Source organism: Pleurodeles waltl, chromosome 1_2, assembly GCF_031143425.1.
Source record: "Pleurodeles waltl isolate 20211129_DDA chromosome 1_2, aPleWal1.hap1.20221129, whole genome shotgun sequence".
In the NCBI taxonomy this organism is placed as follows: domain Eukaryota; kingdom Metazoa; phylum Chordata; class Amphibia; order Caudata; family Salamandridae; genus Pleurodeles; species Pleurodeles waltl.
Genome location: NC_090437.1, coordinates 1,164,302,453 through 1,164,326,454, shown reverse-complemented (window position 1 = coordinate 1,164,326,454; position 24,002 = coordinate 1,164,302,453). Strand labels below are relative to the sequence as shown.

Genomic DNA, 24,002 nt, shown 5'->3' with positions numbered 1-24,002 from the left:
TCTCCTAGAAGTGCAGTACAGACCATCTATCTAATCTGTTGGATGCTTTGTCACCGTAAAAAAGTACTGACCTAACTGTGAACCAACTGTCACCTCTCCTTCACCCCTGAGGCATGGTAGGATACTGGAGGTGCTCAGGGTCTTAAAGGCACGGTGGCAAATTTTGTGGTTCTGCTGTATTAACCTGCATGCAGCCTATTGACTAACAATGCTCTATTGTTTTCAATGTAGTTTTTTCTCTTTTTTCACGTGTTGCTGGTACTTCTTTTTCTGTGCCCGGCTATTGTGCTTTAGAAAGTTTTTCTTGTAATTATAAAGGAGAGTGTTTAAAAAAAAGAAAAAACTACATATAAATAAAGCATTTTTGCCTGTTTATCAACATAGTCTGCATTGCTGTTATACACATGTATACATGTATCTAGTATGAAAATTGTCTACTAAAAAATGCGATATTTTTCATATATATTTCATACTTATACATGTGTGTTTTTGTATATGCTCCGGGATCCCCGCACGGGGGCGGGAATATTCAATGTTTATGACTTTGATGAGGATACTCTTGGAAGAGAACTAGGATTTACAGGTAAGTAACTTATCCTTATGGTTCTACTAGAATCATTTTTGTTTTCAACTTCTAGAGTTTGAGGCTCACTGTTATTATCAGTGAAATCGGTGGAAAAACATATGCAAATGGAGTTGATCAACTGATCAGAAGGGCTGTGCTCCATGACTTCAGATCAGATCCTCTGGGTGCAAAAAGATTTTTGTTTTGAGCCATGGCAAATAGGTCTGATGTTGGAGCACCCCATTTTGTAAACAAATCGTGTGCATCCTTATCGCTTGACACCCATTTATGATTTTGTGATTTTCTTAGTGCTATAAACTAAGAAAATCTGCCTTTACGTTCTATCACCTGGGATACGAAAACCATTTAGATCAAGGGGATGAGCCCAATGCCACATCGTTTGAACCTGCTAAGACAGTTGTCTTGATCTTGTTCTTCCCTGATTGTTGATAAATTGTGTTAGTGTTGTTCATTTGAATCATCACTTCTTTTGATGACAGAGGTGGTAAAAAGTCTCAGTGGGCTAAATGTACTGGCTTTAGTTCAGGAGAATGACGTCATATGTTTTCTCTTTCTCTGACCATAGACTCTGAATTGTCAGATGGTCCATATATGCCTCCATCCTGATAAAAAGGCGTCTGTGGCTATGGTCTGGGTTGGATTCTTCTTTTGGAGCTCACACTCGGAAGTTCTGTGTATTGTGCCACCTTGTTAGAGAGTTGTGTGTCAAATTATCAATTGTGCCTCTGAGACCAGACCACTGATCTTCAAGTCTCATAAAAGTCTTGCATCTGAGACTATGAATATGCAAGATGCCATGGATCCTAGGAGAGATGCAACTTGGCAAACTGTGGGACTGCTGGTAGGGTTTGATATCCACACATGTCTTTTAAATAGATAGTACTGTCTCCTCCAATGAATACACACTTTTGTTTGGTTAATAATCTTGCTGTGGTTCTGCAGCCTTGTGCCTCTTTTGACTGAGAGAATGCTTTTATCAGCCAGTCATCGCTGATTTGGTTACTGATAATGATCATTCCGTACTAGGAATCTCAGATATTTCCTGTCAGGATGCAATAGTAGGATGTGAAAGTGCACGTTTTTCAAATCTTTTGCACAAATTCAGTTCCCTCTTTTTATATGTGGTAAATTTAAGAAAGTGCCTACGTTATGAATTTTTCACTGGTGATGAATTGCTTCATGAGCCATAGATCTCAAATCAGTCGATATTGTTTGGGTTGGCTTTTCTTTCGTACGAGGAATATAGGGAGTAAACCTTTCTGTTTTGCTGGTTAGATGGAGCATTTCTATCATATGCTTTTCATATATGTTTCATCTTACAGATGGGGTAGATGACAGTATGATGACAGTTTTGATGGAATGGGTGGTGGAATCGCTTTGAATTGGATTGAGTAACCCCTCTGATGATATTCAATACCCATTTTCTGTAGCTATGAGTTTTGACTCTTCCAAGTCACCCCTCCCCCTTCAAGAAAGGGTCATTGAAGGGGGTTTATCATTGCCTGTTGCCTGGCAAGTGTTACAGTCTTGGCTTAGATGTTTTAGGGTATAATTCTGTTTTGGGTATCTTCTTTGATACTTGCCTTTGTGGTTGCCTCTGGGGTTACTAACATTGGTATGACCATCTTGGGATTTTAACCCTCGGATAGGAATACTTCACGTTTTTGGTCTCTATTGCTGCAGTTCTAGACCTACTGCTTTTAAAGTATCTACCTTATTTGGCATTCTATGTATCTCTTTTTCTGTCTGCTTGTCAATGAATGGTGATCCTGAGAATGGCAGGTCTGCAATCTTCAGATGTGCCTCAGGTATCAAAGGTGATAGATGAATCAATGAGGATCTTCTCTTTGAGATTCTGTGACAATAAGTGGTTGCTGAAATTTCGGCTGCAGCGATTAGATGCCAAAGAACCTTCTTTTGCCATCTTCATGATATCTTGCTGTCTACATGATGGTAATTCTGAGATGAAAGATTTCATGCCGTCCTATATTTTCTTGTGGTATCTGCCCCGGTTGGCTGCAGGACTAGCATTTTTAAATGTGTGGAGTCTTTCCCACACATCTTCTTTCCTGTTGAGTCCAACCTTTGATTTCTCTCTCTGGAAGAGCACTGACTCTGGGGCTGAAGCGTGCTTCCTTCTGACTGCAGTCATGTTGGTTGAATCTGGTTTGGGATCTATTTTAAGGAACTCAGGATCTTGCAGAGGAGGCTTATATTTTTGAAGAAGACAAGGGCTTGCCTTTTTAAAAGTTGCACAGGCCAGGAATTTTAGCTCTGCAGTATCAAATAGACCCAGCAGTAGAGGTAAAAGTGGTCTAGGAGCAGCCCTTGGTTGTAGTGCTTCTAATATGACAGAAACTGTTGGTTGTGGAGTCTCCAATGGGATGGTTAATTTTGCTGCTCCTCTAGTCAGAACATCGTGAAATGTTAGAATGTCATCTACGGGAGACATTTTAAAAGGAGAGTGTGCCAGAGAAGTAGATGTGTAGGATGACTGAGCCTTATCTGTATAAGAAGATCTAGAGTGAGATCTAGAGTGTGATTATAATTGTTGCCTTTTTTTGGTGGATTTACTTGGAGGAAATGCAGATGGAGGAGTAGGCTTCCAGTTACTCAGAGGAGATATGGATGTCACCTTCAATGCTTTACTAACTGGTGAAATGTCCAAGGGCAAGACGTTTGAACCGGATCCCCAATTGGAATTGTTGGCCTCTGGTTATGATAGAAATTGCTCTTTTTTTCTTTTCTTCTGCCATTAAGCAATGACTTTCAGAAACTGTAGTTTCTTCTCTCTATTTTATACTGAGGGTGCTATGTTTTGAAAAATGCCCAGATTGGATTGATGGAGTGTAATGGAGCGCAAGGACCCGGGCCGGACTGGAAGTCAGCATGCCGGCGTAGAGGTCAAACCTCTGCCTTATGCTGGCTATAGAGAGAAAGGGACGGCACCCCAACAAACAGAAAGACGCCGGCAAGGAAACGGGTTTGTGAAGAATGCGGAATGGGAGGAAGAGAGCAGAGACGCGGAAAAGAAAAAAGACGGTGGCGTGGAAGCAAAGGAGGAGAGCAGAGACGCAGAAAAGGAAATAGAAAGCGGCACAGAGGAGGAGAGCCGAGAGGTGAAGGAGCAAAAGGAAGGCATCGGGAGAGAAATAACCAGAACGGAGGACATCAGCGTTGGACGGCAGGTAACACCATATTGGAACGCGCATCAAGACGACTGAGGGAGAGACTGCGCGAAGGAGCAAGCCAAGGTAAGGGGCACCAAAAGTGGGGAGCACTATTTTTCTTTATATTTACCAAAAAGACCCAAGAAAAAAAACTGACGAAAGGAAAACAAAACTAAGGAAAAGCACTGGGTGAAAGGACCCACAGTACTAAATTAAGAGAAAGAAAAGGTTAAAGAAAAAGAAGGTATATTAAAAGGCAGCGAGATAGAGAGCAAGGGCGTCAGAAAGGAAATAGTGGAGAGCCATCTGGATACTAACAGAATCATGGGAAAAAAGGGCACAGGAGAAACAAGGGAAAAGAGAAGCCAGACAGGAAGAACAATACCTACCATATAGCCAAATGTACCTTTTCTAAAATTAGCTTCTTGTTTTTCTCTCCCTCTCCCGGTGGACGATCTTCGGGATCCCTGAGGTGCCAACCTGTACCCGGAAAGAAAAGACAATAAGGAACAGGAAAGAAGTAAATGAAGAATACAGTCTACAGACATACAAAAGTAGTAGAGATAGAGAAAAAAATAAGAAAAACAGAGAGACAGTTATTGGAGAAAACAAATAAAGAGTAAATCTTTAAACCCAGAAATCTGCTGTAAGGAAATGCTTCCTTGGCATGGTTACCCCCTTACTTTTTGCCTTTGCTGATGCCAAATTATGATTTGAAAATGTGCTGAGGCCTGCTAACCAGGCCCCAGCACCCGTGTTCTTTCCCTAACCTGTACCTTTGTTTCCACAATTGGCACACCCTGGCATCCAGGTAAGTCCCTTGTAACTGGTACCCCTGGTACCAAGGGCCCTGATGGGAAGGTCTCTAAGGGCTGCAGCATGTCTTATGCCACCCTGGGGACCCCTCACTCAGCACAGACACACTGCTTGCCAGCTTGTGTGTGCTGGTGGGGAGAAAATGACTAAGTCGACATGGCACTCCCCTCAGGGTGCCATGCCAACCTCACACTGCCTATGGCATAGATAAGTCACCCCTCTAGCAGGCCTTACAGCCCTAAGGCAGGGTGCACTATACCATAGGTGAGGGCATAGGTGCATGAGCACTATGCCCCTACAGTGTCTATGAAAAACCTTAGACATTGTAAGTGCAGGGTAGCCATAAGAGTATATGGTCTGGGAGTCTGTCATACACGAACTCCACAGCACCAAAATGGCTACACTGAAAACTGGGAAGTTTGGTATCAAACTTCTCAGCACAATAAATGCACACTGATGCCAGTGTACATTTTATTGTGAAATACACCCCAGAGGGCATCTTAGAGATGCCCCCTGAAAACATACCCGACTTCCAGTGTGGGCTGACTAGTTTTGCCAGCCTGCCACACACCAAACATGTTGCTGGCCACATGGGGAGAGTGCCTTTGTCAGTCTGTGGCTAGTAACAAAGCCTATACTGGGTGGAGGTGCTTCTCACCTCCCCCTGCAGGAACTGTAACACCTGGCGGTGAGCCTCAAAGACTCACCCCCTTTGTTACAGCGCCACAGGGCACTCCAGCTAGTGGAGATGCCTGCCCCCTCCGGCCACGGCCCCACTTTTGGCGGCAAGGCTATAGGAGATAATGAGAAAAACAAGGAGGAGTCACTGGCCAATCAGGACAACCCCTAAGGTGTCCCGAGCTGAGGTGACTCTGACTTTTAGAAATCCTCCATCTTGCAGATGGAGGATTCCCCCAATAGGATTAGGGATGTGCCCCCCTCCCCTCAAGGAGGAGACACAAAGAGGGTGTAGCCACCCTCAGGGCTAGTAGCCATTGGCTACTAACCCCCCAGACCTAAACACACCCCTAAATTGAGTATTTAGGGGCTCCCAGAACCTAGGAAAATAGATTCCTGCAACCTAAGACAAAGAAGGACTGCTGACCTGAAAGCCCTGAGGAGAAGACAGGGACACCAACTGCTTTGGCCCCAGCCCTACCGGCCTGTCTCCCCATTTCAAGAAAAACTGTAACAGCGATGTGTTCCCCAGGGTCCAGCGACCTCTGAAGCCTCAGAGGACTACCCTGCATCTAAAAGGACCAAGAACTCCAGAGGACAGCGGCTCTGCTCCAAAGAAGAAACAACTTTGCAACAAAGAAACAAACTTTAAAGGACTGCATGTTTCCCGCCGGAAGCGTGAGACTTTCCACTCTGCACCCGACGCCCCCTGCTCGACCTGCGGAGAACCAACACTACAGGGAGGCCTCCCCGGCGACTGCGACCCTGTGAGTAGCCAGAGTTGACCCCCCTGAATCGCCACAGCAACGCCTGCAGAGGGAATCCAGAGGCTCCCCCTGACCGCGACTGCCTGCTTCCAAGAACCCGACGCCTGGTAAAGACACTGCACCCGCAGCCCCCAGGACCTGAAGGATCCGACCTCCAGTGCAGAAGCGACCCCTAGGTGGCCCTCTCCCTTGCCCAGGTGGTGGCTACCCCGTGGAGCCCCCCTCTTGCCTGCCTGCTTCGCTGAAGAGACCCTGGGTCTCCCATTGAACAGGCGTTGGCCTGTTTGCACTCTGCACCCGGCCGCCCCCGTGCCGCTGAGGGTGTACTTTTTGTGCTGACTTGTGTCCCCCCCGGTGCCCTACAAAACCCCCCTGGTCTGCCCTCCGAAGTCACGGGTACTTACCTGCTGGCAGACTGGAACCGGGGCACCCCCTTCTCCATTGAAGCCTAGGCGTTTTGGGCACCACTTTGACCTCTGCACCTGACCGGCCCTGAGCTGCTGGTGTGGTAACTTTGGGGTTGCCCTTTAGAGTTTAAAAGTTTTGTAAAAGTTTGAATTAAGTTCTAGAGATAGTTTTAGATTCTTAAAAAGCATTCCAAGTTTTAGAAACATAATGGGGGTCATTCTGAGGGTCGGCGGGAGCACCGCCGACAGACCGGCGGTGCCCCGCAGGGCATTCTGACCGCGGCGGTTCGGCCGCGGTCAGATGCGGGAAACCGGCGGTCTCCCGGCGGTTTCCCGCGGCCCCAATGAATCCTCCATGAAACCCGCCATGAACAGGATGGCGGTAGGGGGTGCCGCGGGGCCCCTGGGGGCCCCTGCAGTGCCCATGCCAATGGCATGGGCACTGCAGGGGCCCCCGTAAGAGGGCCCCGCAAAGTATTTCAGTGTCTGCTTTGCAGACACTGAAATACGCGACGGGTGCAACTGCACCCGTCGCACCCCTGCAACTACGCCGGCTCAATTCTGAGCCGGCGTCCTCGTTGCAGGGGCATTTCTGCTGTGCTCTTTTGGAGAGCGCCCGCCGGCCCAGCGGAAATGTCTGAATGCCCGCCGCGGTCTTTTGACCGCGGTGCGGTCATTCGGCGGCGGGACCTTGGCGGACGCCAAGGTCTGAATCAGGCCCAATGTGTGCTGCAGAAGAGATGGAACTCAACCTCACCCCTTACCTGCATCTTAGGATGTCAGAGTTAAGGTCTCTCTGCAAAATCAAAAAGATAAAGACTGGTTCAAACCCTACCAAAGTACAGCTCCAGGAGCTTTTGGCAGAGTTTGCTAAAAACAGCCCCTCTGATGATATCTTCACAGAGGGGGAAGCTAGTGATGTGGAGGATTTCCCACCTCCAGTCCTAGATAGAGAGCCCAGGGTTTCTCAAACCCTGTCTCCACAAGTGATAGTCAGAGATGTTGCTTCTCTCACAGGAGAGTCCAACAGCTCTGCAAGCACCTAGGGCAGCCTCAATGAAGATGACCTCCTGTTAGCCAGGATGGTCAAAAGATTTGCTTTGGAAAGACAGATCCTACCCATAGAAAGGGAAAGACAAGATATGGGCCTAGGTTCCATCAATGGTGGCAGCAACATAAATAGGGTCAGAGATTCTCCTGACATGTTGAAAATCCCTAAAGGGATTGTAACTAAATATGAAGATGGTGATGACATCACCAAATGGTTCACAGCTTTTGAGAGGGGTTGTGCAACCAGAAAAGTAAACAGATCTCACTGGGGTGCTCTCCTTTGGGAAATGTTCACTGGAAAGTGTAGGGATAGACTCCTCACACTCTCTGGAAAATATGCAGAATCCTATGACCTCATGAAGGCTACCCTGATTGAGGGCTTTGGATTCTCAACTGAGGAGTACAGAATTAGGTTCAGGGGGGCTCAAAAATCCTCGAGCCAGACCTGGGTTGATTTTGTTGACTACTCAGTTAAAACACTGGATGGTTGGATTCATGGCAGTGGTGTAAATGATTATGATGGGCTTTATAATTTGTTTATGAAGGAACACCTGTTAAGTAACTGCTTCAGTGGGGATCCGGAACATGGCGGACGCCTGATGATTCAGCTCCGGAGGGGCCGGCTGAAGAACTCCGAATTGGCGCGCCAGCCTGGGCTGCCTGCACACGGAGTCCGAGTGCTGCACGGCGGGCGGCGCGGCTGGGCCCCCCGCGGCGGACTCAGGATGCGCTGTGGGCCGAGCGGAGCCGCTCGGATCGGGAGGAGGCTTGCGGCCCCGCGGCCCCTCCTCCCCTTTAAAGCCACGACCTTGCGTGGAAAGCAGGCCGCAGCGCGAGCAGTAGGAGCGGCCAGCGGGAGGATGCTTGCGGCCTCGCGGCTCCTCCTCCCCTTTAAAGCTGCGGCCTTGCGTGGAAGCAGGCCGTGGCGCGAGCAGAAGGAGCGGCCAGCGGGAGGAGGCTTGCGGCTCCGCGGCCCCTCCTCCCCTTTAAAGCCACGACCTTACGTGGAAAGCAGGCCGCGTCGCAAACAGAAGGTGCGGCCGGTGGGAGGCGGCGGCGGTGGTCAGATCCAGTGACCAGACCGTGGGACCCGGTGAGTCTGCTGAGCACCGGGAGATCCGATGAGACCTTTTCTGTTGAGGCGCCTCAACTGAAATCAGTGGAGCAGGCGCGGCCCTGTTCTCATTGGGGCTGCCCCGGGAGCGCTGTCCTGTGCCCGGGGGGAACACCGTAGAACTGCGGCAGTGAGCGGCCGGCGGGCCCCCTAGCAGTGATCACCTGTGAGGTTGCCGGGAGGGGGTGTGACACCCTGTATTTCACCCCTCAGGAGAGGCGAAGGCAGCTTGGTGCCCCTGCTTGGGGATCAACATGGGGGAACCACGGATTTCCTGGGCAACCTTGAGCACCGCCGGCCACTGAGTGTGGGCATCGTGCAAGTGCGGAAGAGCAATCATGGGCGCAGTGGAACCACTGGAGAAGAGGTGGGTGCCCTGTACGGGAGGTCGGCTGGGCCCCGGCTGCAGCGTGCACCGGATTTCGGCTGGTAGGGCGGGCCCGGTCAACGGGTGCTGGCGGAGGGGCCAGCACAGCCACAGGTGGCGATCGACTGCAACCGATTACAGTAAAGCCCCCTGACCCCTGGGGCTGGGCGCCATGCGCGGCCGGTGGAGTATCTGGAGCCCGGCCTGCGATGCCCACGAACGAAACTCAAAGATGCGGAGACCGAAACGAGGGGTCAATCTCAGTGGCGACTCCTACAGTAACACACGGGTCGATTGCCGCCCCCTACCCCCCCCGGGGTGCATCCCCTGATTGGATCGATGCCCCCCAAGAGCCGGCCCAAGAGTAGAGCCATGGACCCCCTGACACCGCCCGGGGACGGAGAAGCGGACCCATTGAACCAGTCACGCCAAAGTTCAAGACACCCTATACAAGATACTGGGGGCCATAGAGGACACAAAGTCAACATTGCAACGAGACATCAACCAAGTTGCGATTGAGGTGGGACTCCTGAGAGCTGAACATCATAAACTGGCTGACAGAGTTAAAGAAACGGAAACCATGTTGGCGGACATCGCCCCGAGACAGAAAGACATGGCGGCGGAAGTAACCTCACTGACTGACAGGGTCGCAAGACTTGAACAGCGTGCTGAAGACGCGGAAGGGAGAAACAGGAGGAACAACGTACACGTGGTGGGCCTCCCTGAAGGGTCCGAAGGGGCGAACATGGTGGAATTCCTGGAGAAATGGATGAGCACGGTGGTTGCACCCGGATGCCTGACTCCCTACTACACACTGGATCGCGCCCACCGTGTACCGTCGAGACCTCTTGCTCCTGGCAGACCCCCGTGCTGTAATCGCTAAACTCTTGCACTACAAGGACAGGGATATTCTCCTACAGAAAACCAGAGAGATGGGCCCGTTTAAAGTAGCAAATGGGGAGATGACGCTATTCCCGGACTTTACTCTGGAGGTCCAGAACAGGCGAGCCTCATTTCTAGCGGTAAAAAGAGCACTACGAGCCGAGGGGGTTCAGTACTCGCTCCTATACCCAGCAAGGCTGAGAGTGATCGTAGAGGGAAAAACTACATTCTTCCAATCCCCGGAGGAGGCATGGGACTGGCTTGAGAGGCACGGATCCCAAACGGTGCGGCCGGCGCGGGTGGGCGCTGGTTCAAGCGGGGCCCGCCGTGCCCAGAGGGGGAAAAGGTCCAGAGATCGTCCACGGTTGGCGCCGACACGAACACAGAGAGAAACAGGCAGAAGGGCGGCCCTGGAGGCGGCGGCCCGAGTGGGAGGTGAGGGGTCCCCCCATGAGGGCTCAGAAGTAGAGTCTGACGACACAATGGTGTCCTCCGCCGGAGACTCAGGGAGCCCGTCTCGAGCACCGAAGGTGACCCCGCAAACAGCTGACGAACTTGGATAGCCCGACTGCGTGGTTGCGCCCGGAGACATGGCGCGCTGCATGAACGAGTGGCCCCTCCGGACCTTGCCGCTCCCCCCTGACCTTACCACTCGCCTGTCTGCTTGGCTGGCGAGCACTGCAGTTATGTGTTTGGAAAAGTTGCACCTATGCACAGTTTTTTGGGCTACCTATAGTTCCGGAGGTGCCCTGGGGCTGGGGAGTTGGGGTTTGCAGTTTTGAGTTAAATCAACAGCATGGGTATTGGAATCTGACCACAATACAGGAACGAGCACAGGAATGGGTCAGCTAGAACACCAGGCGCACCAGTCCCCCGATTGTCAGACTCCAAGAACAAGATGGCAGATTACAACATCATAACCTGGAATGTCAGGGGGATGGGCACTCCGGCCAAAAGACATAGAATACTATCATTCCTAAAGAGAAAGGGGGTGCAGATAGCAATGTTACAGGAGACCCACCTGGCCCCGGGAGAGGGAGAGAAACTTAGGCGGAGATGGAGGGGGCGAATGTTTGCTATGGAGTATTCAGCCTACGCAAGGGGCGCAATGATATGGACAATTGAAACCTCGAACATAGACAAGGAGGGCAGGTTTGTGATACTAGAAGGGAAGCTACATGGGACTCCATTAGTCATGAGCTGCATCTACGCCCCTAATCAAGACCAGGTTTTATTCATGACGGGCCTATCACGACACCTCACGTGGGGGAGTTACTAATAGGAGGGGACTTCAACGCAGTACTAGATATAAACATGGATAGGTCCACCCCACCCCTACAAGGAGCAACATCAATTAAGATAGCACAAAGCCTGGCCGAGTGGCTGAATGCATGGGGATTAGTGGATGTCTGGCGGGTGCACCACCCGACCGTCAGGGATTACTCGTACTACTCGGGCCTCCACCGGGTGCACACCAGAATTGACAGAGTGACCTGCACCCCGGGTCTAGCTCGAGGGGTGACACATACTGAATACCTCGCCCGCACAATTTCAGATCATAACCCATTATTGTTGACATTGAGGGTAGCACAGGACAGACCCCCCATACCATCATGGAGGCTGGCCCCCGTGGCACTTGAGGACCAGGCGTACAGAGAGGCGCTGCGTAGCCATCTGTCTGAGCATATCGAAATTAATAAGGGATCCACCCCCTCCAGGGCAGTGGAGTGGGAGACACTCAAGGTGGTGACGAGGAGTTTCTGCCTTGGGCAGTCGGCAGGGGTGAGGAAAACGCTAGAAAAGGAGCTTACTGCCCTAGAGAAGGTCATACACGAGGGGGAACTAAGACAGGGCCTTGCAGCACAAGGGGATGAAGAATATAACCGTGCCCGCAGGGAACACTCCCAGGCCGAAGAAAAGCTTAGATGCCATAACATGCAGAAATACCTGGCATCCCTACAATCAGAAGAGGGGAGGTCGGGTAAGCTCCTGGCATGGCTGGTACGCCCGGGTGGGGACAGCGAACCCATCACAAGTGTATCAGACAAAGAGGGAGACCGCAGACTTAGCCCAGGCCTCATCAATGACGCATTCAGAGATTATTACACGCACCTGTATAGGAGATCTAGCAACCTGGAGCCAGAGACATTTGACAATTATCTAAGTCAGACCCCACTTCAGGTGCTGAGACTAGAGGACAGGGACAGCCTGGGGGACGGTGACCGTAGAAGAGATTAACAATGCCATAGCTCAACTGGCCCCTGGGAAGACCCCTGGTACAGACGGTCTTCCTATGGATTTTTACAAAAAATATAAATCCTTGTTAGTTCCCAGTTTGGCGGAGATGTACGCGGAAGCAGTGCAGGGCGGAGAGTTGCCTGGCACGCTGCGCGAGGCACTGGTAGTGCCAGTCCCTAAGACCACCAACAAGGAAGCCTCAGTGACCGACTTCCGCCCGTTACAATGCTGAACAGCGACTTTAAGATCCTCAGCAGGATCTTGGCCGACCGACTGCTTCCCCATATGCCCATGCTGATACATGCTGACCAAAACGGCTTCATTCCTGGTCGCAGCACCTCCTTGAATCTTAGACGTATCTTCTCTATCTTGCATATGCCCAAAGAATTGATTCCGCCGACGGGACTCCTGTTGGCGGTGGATTTCGAGAAGGCTTTTGACTCGATTAGGTGGGACTATCTGAGGTCGGTGATGGTAGGAATGGGCCTGGGGGAGAACTGGGTGAGATGGGTGGACCTACTGTACTCGTCCCCACTGGCAAGAGTGAAGACGGGCAGAACAATATCCAATTTCGCGGAACCAGACAGGGGTGCCCCCTTTCCCCACTACTGTTTGCCCTGGCGATTGAGCCCCTCGCTGCCCGACTGCGGGGAGAGGGAGCGGGGGGGGGTAGTGCCCGGTAGACGTGAACTGGGCCCCACGGACCTTCAAGTACCTGGGTATTCAGATATTCTGCGAGCTGGGAGATCTCAGGGAGGGTAATCTGGGCAGGGAGCTTCGGTCCCTGAGGTCCTCGGTTGGGTTCTGGCGCTCCCTGAAGTTATCAGTAATGGCCAGAGTGGCGCTGTCCAAAATGATTATGCTTCCCCGACTCCTCTACTACTTTGTTAACTTACCGCTGCTGATCCCCCCATCATGGTTCCGTGACCTGAACATGCTGCTAAGGGAGCTAATTTGGGACGATGGTTGTAGATGCACTGCACTTAAGACCCTCTGCAGGCCGACTCATATGGGAGGACAGGGCACCCCCGACTTTGAGGCCTATTACTTGGCATCCCAACTGCAGTGGGTGTCCGGCTGGCTGATTGGCAGGGGACTCCTGGACCTATGTACACCCCAGGGGATAATGGAAGCAGCAAGGATTGTGGCACGCATGACAGGCAGGAAAATAGCCCTACCTGGTAACAGCATAATGATGAGTGTCGCATTGGCGTGCTGGAAGAGATGTATGAAAAGAGTAGGAGTGGGCCCCCCATATTCTCCGGCTTTGCCGCTTTCGGTGCTGGCTCTGGAATCTGGGGGGAAGGGCCCGGGAGGCCTGGGGCTTGGCCCATGGACAAGAGCAGGGATTGAGACGGTGCGGGCTTTTTGAGGGGGGAGTGCTGAGGGAATTCTCTGCCCTATCGGGAGTGGGTGTTCCCCGGGGCCAGTTCCTGCTTTTCGGGAAGCTGGCTCACACCCTGAAGGACCACTGGTGCACGATAAATGCAGAGCCCGCAGTCCATGGGGTGCTGCACCTACTGCTGACATCGGGGGAGGAACCTCACCTGATAACCAAAATTTACCGGGCCCAGGCCCAGGCTGTATTAGACCCCTTGCAATCCCTGCGGGAACGATGGGAAGGCACGATTGGGCGGGAATTGTCTGACTTAGAATGGAACAAAGCACTAGCATCCCCCCGGGTGATTTCTCGTAATGCGCGATTAAGATGTATCCAATATAACTACCTACACAGAACGTACCTCTCACCACACCGACTATTCCGAATATACGGGGGGCCCCCAGGACATGCCCAAGATGCTGGGGGGGTGAACCGGACTTTGACCATATGGTATGGGGGTGCCCAGTACTTCAAGTTGGTTGGAGGGAGGCACTGGCTGTCCTTTCTCAGTTACTCGGAGCGGAGCTACGGCCCACCCCGGGCCTGTGCTTATTAGGTCTCAGGCAGACTGTGTTAAAAGGGAAAGTAAGTGGGTGTTTCCTGGACCTAACTCTGGCCCTTTATAAAAGGCTGATCTCAAAGGGCTGGAAGGCCTCGGTCCACCAATCGCTGGCTGACTGGAAAAGGGATGTTACGAAATGGTCCAGGGCCGAACTGCAGGTCCTGAAGGCTGAGGAGGCCAAGGGCATCGGACAGGTTCCTATTGCCCCGGCCTGGGAAGACCTGGTGACGACTTGGGATGGGCTATCCAAGAGCACAACAAACGCTGAAGTAGGAGTGGGAGAGGATCGGCACACCCTGGGGGATGGTCCCGTGGAGGAAGTTTCCCAGGTGGTGCCTTGAGATCCCCGTACTGATACATGGTCCGCATGGAGAAATGCAAAAAAAAAAAAAGAGAAGAACGAGTCGCCACCAGCCACAATGCCACAAGAGTCGGGGGTGGAGTGAGTGGCCTACTGCCCCCATTATACACTGGTGCGCCACGGGCACGGCCTTTTCACTTATGTTGCTGTGCTTTAGTTCCTTAAAGTTTATCAGCCACAAGTCTCACCCACACAATGCTGTAAAGTTGACCTTCTGTTTAGTTTATATACCCTTCCTTCCCCTCCCCCCCTAGTTTTCATCCTCTTTCCTTTCTTCCCTTTACTCCCGTTCTTCTTTTCCTTATGGTTTATCCTCCAAGTTATAGATTGAAATGGGTTTCCTCTCCCTAAATTTGTTATTCATATGCATGACACAAATCAATGCTGTAGATCGACGGAGAGCATTGTACAGATTGTCAATAGGATTAGTGAATTAGTGTTAGGATCAGACAAACCCAGAAATGCTAAGGAGTGCATCATGGGAATATACAATGAAGCACAAGTAATGTATACCACAAGTGCGGCTTGTTTAATGATCATGTATAACAAGTGTAAGTGATTACTTTGAACTGACATACAAATGTAAAATAACAAAATGTTAATCAAAATATATATTTTTTTTAAAAGTAACTGCTTCAGTGATAAGTTGCATCAAAATCTGGTAGACCTAGGACCACTGGGTCAAGACAAGGGTGACTGAGACTTCCACAGGGGGTGACTAAAAGAAAGGGGTCAGAAAGCCTCCTCAGGCGAAGGGTGGTGAGACATCCAAGGACAAAACTAAAGAGTCTTCTCAAGGGCCCCAAAAACCTGCTCAGGAGGGTGGGCTCCAAGCCTCTTCACAATCCACAAATGGGTACAAGGGTAAAAACTCTGATCCCAAAAAGGCCTGGTGTCACAGCTGTAAACAGCATGGTCACCAAACTGGAGATATGGCCTGTCACAAGAAAAATCTCACTGCTACTACTCCAGTTAACACTGGAATTGCCAATCTCCAGATGGGATCAACAGTGTGCCCAGAGCAAATCAGGGTTCACACTGAAGCTCATCTAGTCTCTAGGGTGGAGTGGGAATAGTCACACTGACTGCCTGGCTGCCTAACATGCAAAAATACAGGCAGCAGCTGTTAATAAATGGGACAAAAGTAGAAGCCCTGAGGTATACAGGTGCCAGTGTCACCATGGTGACAGAGAAACTGTTTTCCCCATGACAGTATTTGGCTTGACAAACATATCCAGTTACCAATGCTGAGAATGTAACTAAAGTCCATCCCATGTCTATGGTGACATTAGAATGGGGAGGGGTTACTGGCCTGAAACAGGTAGTGGTCTCTTCTGCAATCCCAGTAGAAGGTTTGCTAGGGACTGATTTGGAGTCGTCGAACTCTAAACCCATGCAGCCATGCAGGGTATCCCTGAACTGGTATGTGTGTGAAAACCAGAGCACAAAGCAGAGCACAGGGTGAAAAAGAAGTGTTGGAGCCTGGAATAATGGCCCAACCTTCCAAGAGAAAAGGTAGGAAGACTGGGGGACCAGCCTCTGAATAGCAAAAGAAGCAATTCCTCTCTTCTCAGGAAGATGTCCTATCCCCTGAGGGACTAGAACCCCTGGAGCTGGACCCTTACCAGGTGGAGCTCTTGGGCCCAGTGGGACCCTCATGGGAACAGCTGTGCCTCGGACAAAAGACTTGTCCCAATCTTGAAGTCCTGAGACAGCAAGCTGCTGAACAGGAGAAGGGAGATGTCAGTGGCTCCTACAGGTCTATTGGGAGGATGGACTCCTTTTCACTGAGGCAAGAGATCCCAAACCTGAGGTCACTAGGAGAGTAGTAGTGCCTCAAGAGTTTAGAGAGTTCATCCTCACATTGGCCCACGACATCCCCCTAGCCAAGACATGGGACAGATTAGCAAACCATTTCTATTGGCCCAACATGTCCCAGAAAGTAAGGGAGTTTTTTAGCTCCTGTGTCACCTGTCAAGCAATTGGCAAGACTGCTGGCCATCCAAAGGCCTCACTCATTCCACTTCCAGTGGTGGGGGTCCTCTTTGAAAGGGTTGGTGTGGACATTGTGGGTCCACTGGAACCTTCCACAGCCTCAGGGAACCAATACATGCTGGTAGTAGTGGATCATGCTACCAGACACCCTGAAGCAGTTCCCTTCAGGTCGACTACTGCCCCTGCAGTAGCCAAGGCCCTAATTGGGTGGTTAGCAGAGTTTTTCTGAAACTCCGACGGGAGTAGGCAAAACTCTGCGAACTCCGCTGGAGGGGCTGAGTTTACCACCCCCCCCCCGTTCCCCTCCCCCCCCGTTACTGGTAGCCCAGTGGAGACTGGGCTGCTACACGTATGAGAGGATTTTGAGCGTCATTGACTCTGTAACCAGGACCATCTCACTCCCTTCGTGGACCTAGGAGTAGCCGCAGGAAGACCCCTGTTGACTGCATTGCATTTACAGCATCCTTGAGATTCTTCAGAATCCTTCATCCCCTGCATCAGGAACACTACCATAGTAATCCATTTTAAAGGGGATAAAGTCCCTGGAACTGCCTGGAGACTGCTTTCTCTGCATGGGTAACTGATTTTAAGGACCTTGCTAGTCCCTTTGACGGCCTCCCTACTGGTTTCCTAAAGGGACCCTAAGTAAAAGCAATACAACTAGCCCTACTTTTTGGTCAAAAAGTTTCTAAGTGTCCAATCTGGTGACTTTGTCAATACTTATTCGTGGTTGAGTGAAATGCTTTGGTTTACTATAGCTCCGAAACTTTCCGGTGGATCTTTTTCATTGGGGTGTCTAAAAATACATAAACCTACAGTCTATTTTTAAAAATAGGTGTTTTCTTTAGTGCCTTGTTGATTTCTTCTTCCATTGATTTGGTGCTGTTTAAATGCTTTACTCTTGTTTCTTTGAGTAAGCCATGCTGCTCAGAGCCAGAGCTACCCAGGGTTGAGCTGAAGGTTTGACAAACAAAACCTACTGATCCTAAAGGGCTTGGTAAGTGTATTACACAGTGAGGTCACACAACCACAGTATATAATACACCCCATTTTTTTCACAGTTGGCAATAGTGCAACAAATTGAGGCATTTAAAAGGCATTACTTTGCATTTGTGGCACATTATTGATACCCTCTGGCATGCCTGCAGGTGCCATGGATCTGCAGAGGCTTTCAGCCGGTTTACGGCTGAAGCATCCACTCTTGGCACCTGCTGTGCCTCCTGAATCTACTTCGGTTTCAGCTCTGACTCTGGAACAAATTCCACCACATTCTGCTCCGGTTATTGCTGCGCCCATGCTGGCCACAATGCTGCAGATGTCTCAGGAGGTTGTCAAAATCATAGTCCTGTCTGAGCCAAATCCGTATTGACCACAGCCAGAAGCTGAATGTTAGTTCAGTTCCTGCAAAATCTGCTCCAATTCATTCCGACTCCGGTAAGACACTACCTTTACCTAGAGGCCATCCTCAACTACTCCTGCATCTCTTTGGATCCTGAATTTTACCATAGTAACCAGCATTTGCTCTTGATGGTGATGGTGGGGATTATTTTTCCAATAATATGATGATAATTACTATTTTTATATAGAAATACAAGAGACCAACTGACTGGGTACTTCCCCTGACAGGAGGTTACTTTCCTGGTCCTTCCACAGTAGAGTCAGCTTCTTTCACCATGGTGATTAGTAGGGCAGCCAAAGTCCTAGATTTACAGCTGCCTTCAGTTGATGTAAATACTAACGCCCTCACAGAGGTTCTGTAACCCAGTCCTCATCAGAACCTCTGCTGTCATTTAGCAAAGCACTAACTAACACCGTTATTGACACTTGGTCCAAATTTGTCTCTTGGCCACCATTGAACAGACAAGTGGCCTGTCACCATTGACCTGCTTCTGGTGACCCTGCCTTTCTCATGCATTATCCTACTCCACAGAGTCTGGCAGTACAGGCCTTCACCTGCAGATTTAACCCCAATTCCTTACATATGACGAAGGCAGTTGAAGAGAATGAAGGTGTTTGGGAAGAAGATGTTTTCCTCTTCTTGTCTCACCACTGGTTCAGTCAATGCCAGCTGCTTATTGGGACGATACTCCCAAGTATTATGGCACTCAGTTACTGGACTCTTACCTGCAGTCCTAGAGGAATTCAGAGCCATTTTGGCACTGGCCATTCAGGATGGCCAGGATGTGGCCAAATATGTCATTAGCTCAGGACTGGCCCCAACAGATTGTTTGGGCAGAGTGGTCAGAACTAGCCTGGGGAGATTCACTGGCTTTTTGGGTGACATTAAAGCATCACTCATGGAAATGCTTTTTGATGGGACTCACCTCTTTGGAGAAAAGGTCAACTCTACCTTGAGCTCCTTAAAGAAAGCATACCAACTAAGTGCGTCATCGATCTTGAGGCAGTATCCACAACAGTTTTGCACCTTTCGAGGCTTTGCAAGGGGCTTTACCTTCAGGCAACATTAAGGCCCACTGCCCCAACAACAGGTACCCTAGTCCTTTTAGGGTCAGGATAGGAATCTATCAGGCATTGCTCAGACCAACAGGGGAAATAAACTTTCCAGTTCCCAGCCTTTTTAGCAGCAGTCTAAAAACCACTTTGATGTACCCTTAGTGGCATACAGCCACAATGTGGGAGGTAAAATCACTCATTTGCTTGGTGGATGGTAAATAATAATATCCGGGAATATCCGGGAAGTGGGTCCTACTGATAGTTCAAAGGGACTACACCCTGCTATTGCTTTCTGTTCTGTCGTACTGCCTATTCCACCTACATTAAGGCAGCTTTCAGAACACCATTTTCCATTTTGCTGCAGGACGTCTAAAGTGTTATGGAGACGGGAGCCACAGAGAGGACCCAGGACTCTCAAAACTAAATTGAATTTTACTCCTGTTACTTCTAATGCAAATCGATCGATCTGGCTCGCCGTTGTGTAGAAGAGTCTTTAGAAATTTTCTCCCTTTCATGCAGTCCATGTAGTCGAATCCTTTCTCTGTCCTTGAGAGTCCTTTTGGACAGATTCTTGCAATGTCTGCAGAGAGTGACTCTGAGGCAAACAGACTATGTTCACAGATTGTGGGTCTGACTGGGCCTTCTTCTTCCCACAAGACGGACATTTCACAAACAATGAAGGCATATTTGTGAGAAAAAACTTGTCTCTCACTCAGGAAATATGAAGGACCGTTGAGTAAATCAGAGAAAAACACAGTCTAGGTAATTTTTCTGGCCAAATAACCAGAAAAATGAGAGCTCAATGCTCCAAGATCCTCACAGAAGAAGCTGGAAAAAAGAACTGACCTAACTGTGAACCAACTGTCACCTCACTCTCACCCCTGAGGCATGGTCGGATACTGGAGGTGCTCAGGGTCTTAAAGGCACTGTGCCAATTTTTTTGGTTCTGCTGTGTTATCCTGCATGCATCCTATGCTTCTTAATAATGCTCCTTTACTTTCAATGTAGTTTTTCTCTTTTGAAACGGAATGCTTACACTTTCTATGCCTTCTACATTGACTACAGAAAGTTTTTACCTTTAATTGAAGATTTCGATTTTTGTTTGGGGGGGAAAAAAAACTCCAAAAAACAAAGCATTTTTAGCCTGCTTCTCAACATAGGCTGCATTGGCTGTTTGCACATGTATATATTATATTTGTATTGAAATTCTCTACTAAAATGTTATTTTTCATAGATATTTCATACATATACATATGTGTTTGTATATGCTCTGGGGTCTTCGCACGTGGGCGGGAATATTCAGTGTTTATGACTTTGATGAGGATACCCCTGGAAAAGAACTAGGATTTACAGGTAAGTAACTTATCCTTCTCCCAAATTCTAGTAGAAAATCAGAAATTCCCATCGGTCCCAACGGTGGTTCTTATTTACAGTAGGTTTGACATGAAATAACTCACCTTATGTTAATCATAACCACTGGTGGTGATTTGAGCCTGATTCTAATGAAAATTGTTTTTCACAACACCTCTATTCATGTGCAAAATGGTAATTCTCTTTGTCACATTTTTCCTTCTATAGAAAGAAAAGTTATCTACACCGTGTCCATTACGGAGGCATCCGTCGTTTAATGATCTCAGCATAACACAAGAGCAAGAAATGGAATTCTTGAGACTGCAAGTTATGGAGCAGCAGCAAATTATTGATGATTTCTCTGTGGTAATGTATCCATCATTCTCTTTAAAAGAAAAATGTATGTTTACATATGCTGTCCAACACAATACTTATACTTTCTTAAACTTTAACAATGTTTAGTCAGACACAGTTAGGTGAAGAAAAGTTAAATAGTCATCGTGCCTTCGAGCATTCCACCACTTTGCCGACATTTTTGAAAAAACTTATATTAAACCACCCCTGTCCCTCATGTGACACGAATGATAATGAGATAAACAATGCCAATATGTCTGATTTTGAAGGAATGTATGGTAATGTGAAGCATTAAAAGTAAATAGTTAAGAGTAAATAGCATGGGAATGGATATGTATTTGTGCGGAAACAAGAACTGTAGAATATGTTGGTGTATATTATAAAGTTAGGTGGCAGTTGCACTATCAAGCCAGACCTAAACATCCATGTAGGTTAATGATTGCCCTCCCCCCATCTGTGCTGCTGCCAGAGAAAAACACCATCAATTATCTAGTTACATAAGACACTTCAATAGTATTTGGAGGCTATCTGTGTGCCCCTGATAGTTCCGGCTCAGGCAGATGGATAAATAAAATGATCTCAGCTATGTGGAGGATAAGCACTTTCTTATGGAAGCACACATCGTCTGCCTATTCAAAACATGTTCACTTGGATCCCAACATGAGTGCAGAGCCAAAACCCCTCTCTAGTGATGCTCACATAATTGTCTAGTGACAGCTGTACTGTCAAGCCAGACTATAAAATGGTAAATAAATCTTTGCTTTTGCAGTGACTTTACTCCCTTCTTTTAATCCACTAAGCTAATGTCTGGTCTGGGAAGCATCCTTTACAACAGAGTTTTTACCATGCAATACCTTTGTCATGCATGCCTTTACCATGGTAAGTATTAACGTTATGTAAGATGCCCATTGCAATCCACAGTGGGGGATGGGTTTTGGACGGAGGGCCTGGCCTGGCATTGTGCTGCCCCCACCGAATCTTACTGCTTCTGCCCCACCTCCTCCTTGCCATTCATTGTCCAAGTCCATGCCCCTGCTCCTTTCTTACAGCCCTGTCTGGCCATTGTTCTGCCCTTCCCGCTTACCCTGAACAGATAGCTTGCTGCCCCATTCACCTCCTCCCTACATTCTGTTGTATGAGTCCATGCACTAGCCACCACCTTCCTGTCATACATGGTCTGATGTGCTATTACTGCCCTTCATTTAGCTTGATGTCCCTGCCCCACTCCTCCTGCCCTCCGCTGCCCAATTCTATACCCCATTATTGCCCTCCTGCTTAGCCTCTGTGCTTAGCCTGCTGTCCCTACCCTCCTTCCCAGTGCTGTACAATACCTGTGTCCATGCATCTGCTCCCTCCTTTTGCGCGCCATGTTCCATTGACCTGCCACAGCCCTTCCTATCTTCTCTGAGTGTTCTCCCGCCTGCTTAGCATGGTCAGATGGCTGCCGCCTGTCCCTGCCACCTCCACCCTGCCTGTCTGAGTTCCATACCCCTATCCCTTCTCTCTGTCCTCCAAGGTCCATTTTGCTAACACTCCCTTCTGCCCTCCATGCTCTGTTGTACTGCAATTGCTCCTCCTGCCTGCCCTGCATGGTCATTTGTGAAGCCCATTCCCCTGCCCCCTCTTGTCTGTTTCTAGCCCATCGCTTCTATCCTCATTGGTTCTTTGTGCATGTCCCTACCCCCTCCTTCGAGCCCACCATGGTTGTTCTGCTGCCACTAACCCTCCTCCTTGCCATGGATGGTCTTCTGTGCTGCCACAGCTCCTCCCACCTGCCCAGTGTGGTAGGCCTGCTACCTCTTAGCCCCTCCCACCATCCCTCCGTAGTCTGTGGGTATGCTACTATAGTCTCACCGTTGCTCTCCATGGTGTGTTGTGCTTCCAGTGCCCATCCCACCTGCCCTTCATGGTCAGCTTGCTGCTCCTACTTTACCCCCTTGCCCTCCGTTTTCTATGTGCAGGTCTCTGCATTGTCTAGTCCATTATCTCCATTATCATGCCACTTTCCCCCTTTCCTGCCCTTCATGGTCCATTATGCTGCAACTATCCCTTGTTTTCTGTCCAGTATGGGGAACTTGCTGCTCTTGCTTCTTACCCCTCTGCTCTCTGTTGTCCGTGTGCATAGCCCTGTCCCCTCCCTATTGCTTTCCATGGTCCTTTGTGCTGCACTGCCATCTCACTTGCCCTGTGTGGTGTATTGTGCTGCTGCAACCCCTGACACCTGCCCTGTAAGGTCGGTTTGGTGTCCCTGCCCATCTTCCTCCTGCCCCCTGTTGTCTGAGTCAATGCCCTTACCCCATTCCTTCTTCCCTCTGTGATCCAGTGTACCATACTTGCCAACATTTTGAACTTGGTAAGAGGGAGATTTTGACAAACAAATCTGGGGAATTGATTTTCACAATTGACTTACATTGAAAAAGAGGACATTTTAGGCAGGAGACAGATGAAATAAAGTTATTTTGGGCTTAAAAACATGCTTGAATCGGGTCTGTTGGCATATATGGTTGTACTGCCACTGCCTCTTCCTTCTGCCCTCAATGGCCTGTTATATGTTGGTTTGTTGCCCCTTCCCCATCTTTCCCCTTCTCTCCATAGTCCGTTGTGTTGCCACTGCACCTCTAGCCTGCCCAACGTGGTCAACTTGTCCCTTCAGCACCCTCCTCCCTGCCCTCAATTATCTCAGTCCGTGTTCCTGACATATGCCTCTCCACAGTATTCCAATGAACAACTAGATTGATAGCATTCTATATTTATTACAAAAGTGTGGCACGCCTTTCGTCATCTTGATGTTTTCAAAACTGAAATACCTAAAGCATTTCCTTTGAAATTATAAAAAGGAAAGGGTCTAATTCCCATAGAAATTATGGTTAGTGCTATAAAAAAGTAAAATGAGGACATATTTTCTGAGATCTCAAATAAGGACAAAGCACTTTTAAATTATTTGCTATCTTTATGGTTTTTAATCCAGTGGATCACTTTAATATATATTACCCTTAGGGGAGAGGATGTAGCGTTACGGCCAGATCTGCAGACTTTGCAACTGGGGAACTATGTTCGAGTTTCCGCATCAGCTCAACATCCTGTGATTCTGTGCAAATCCCTATTCTTCCCATGCCTAAAACCAAAATGAATGTGTCCTTGTGTAATGTAACTGATGCTGATGAAAAGCACTCCAATACCTTCGGTTCAAGTCTGCGCTATATAAATCTGAAAAAGAAAACAAACAAAAAATATATTAAGTGTTTTGCACACTGTCCTAGGGCTATACTTGGGCCTCATTTGGGTGATATTTGCGTTACATTTTCGGCTCTTTTTTCTCTGGTGGCCATATTGGGAGTGGATGAAGCTCCCTAATTTCGTCATTTACTGCACGATCCTCTGCAGAAAAACTTTCAGTTTTCCAGTTCGATTCCATCAGGATAACGTTCAGATGTGCCACTTTTGGCATAAATTAAGAATGTTAGCACTCT

At 48.9% G+C, this 24,002-nt stretch overlaps 1 protein-coding gene across 8 annotated transcripts in view; it reads left to right on the top strand.

Moving 5' to 3' along the window:
• The window catches only part of JAKMIP1 (janus kinase and microtubule interacting protein 1), a 1,798,968-nt gene that overhangs the window by 1,018,529 nt on the left and 756,437 nt on the right, over positions 1–24,002 (top strand). For all 8 annotated transcript variants that reach the window (XM_069203057.1, XM_069203080.1, XM_069203046.1 and 5 more), the window contains one exon: positions 20,407–20,544. In XM_069203057.1, coding sequence (XP_069059158.1) covers positions 20,407–20,544 — 138 coding nt within the window. The remainder of the gene's footprint in view (positions 1–20,406; positions 20,545–24,002) is intronic.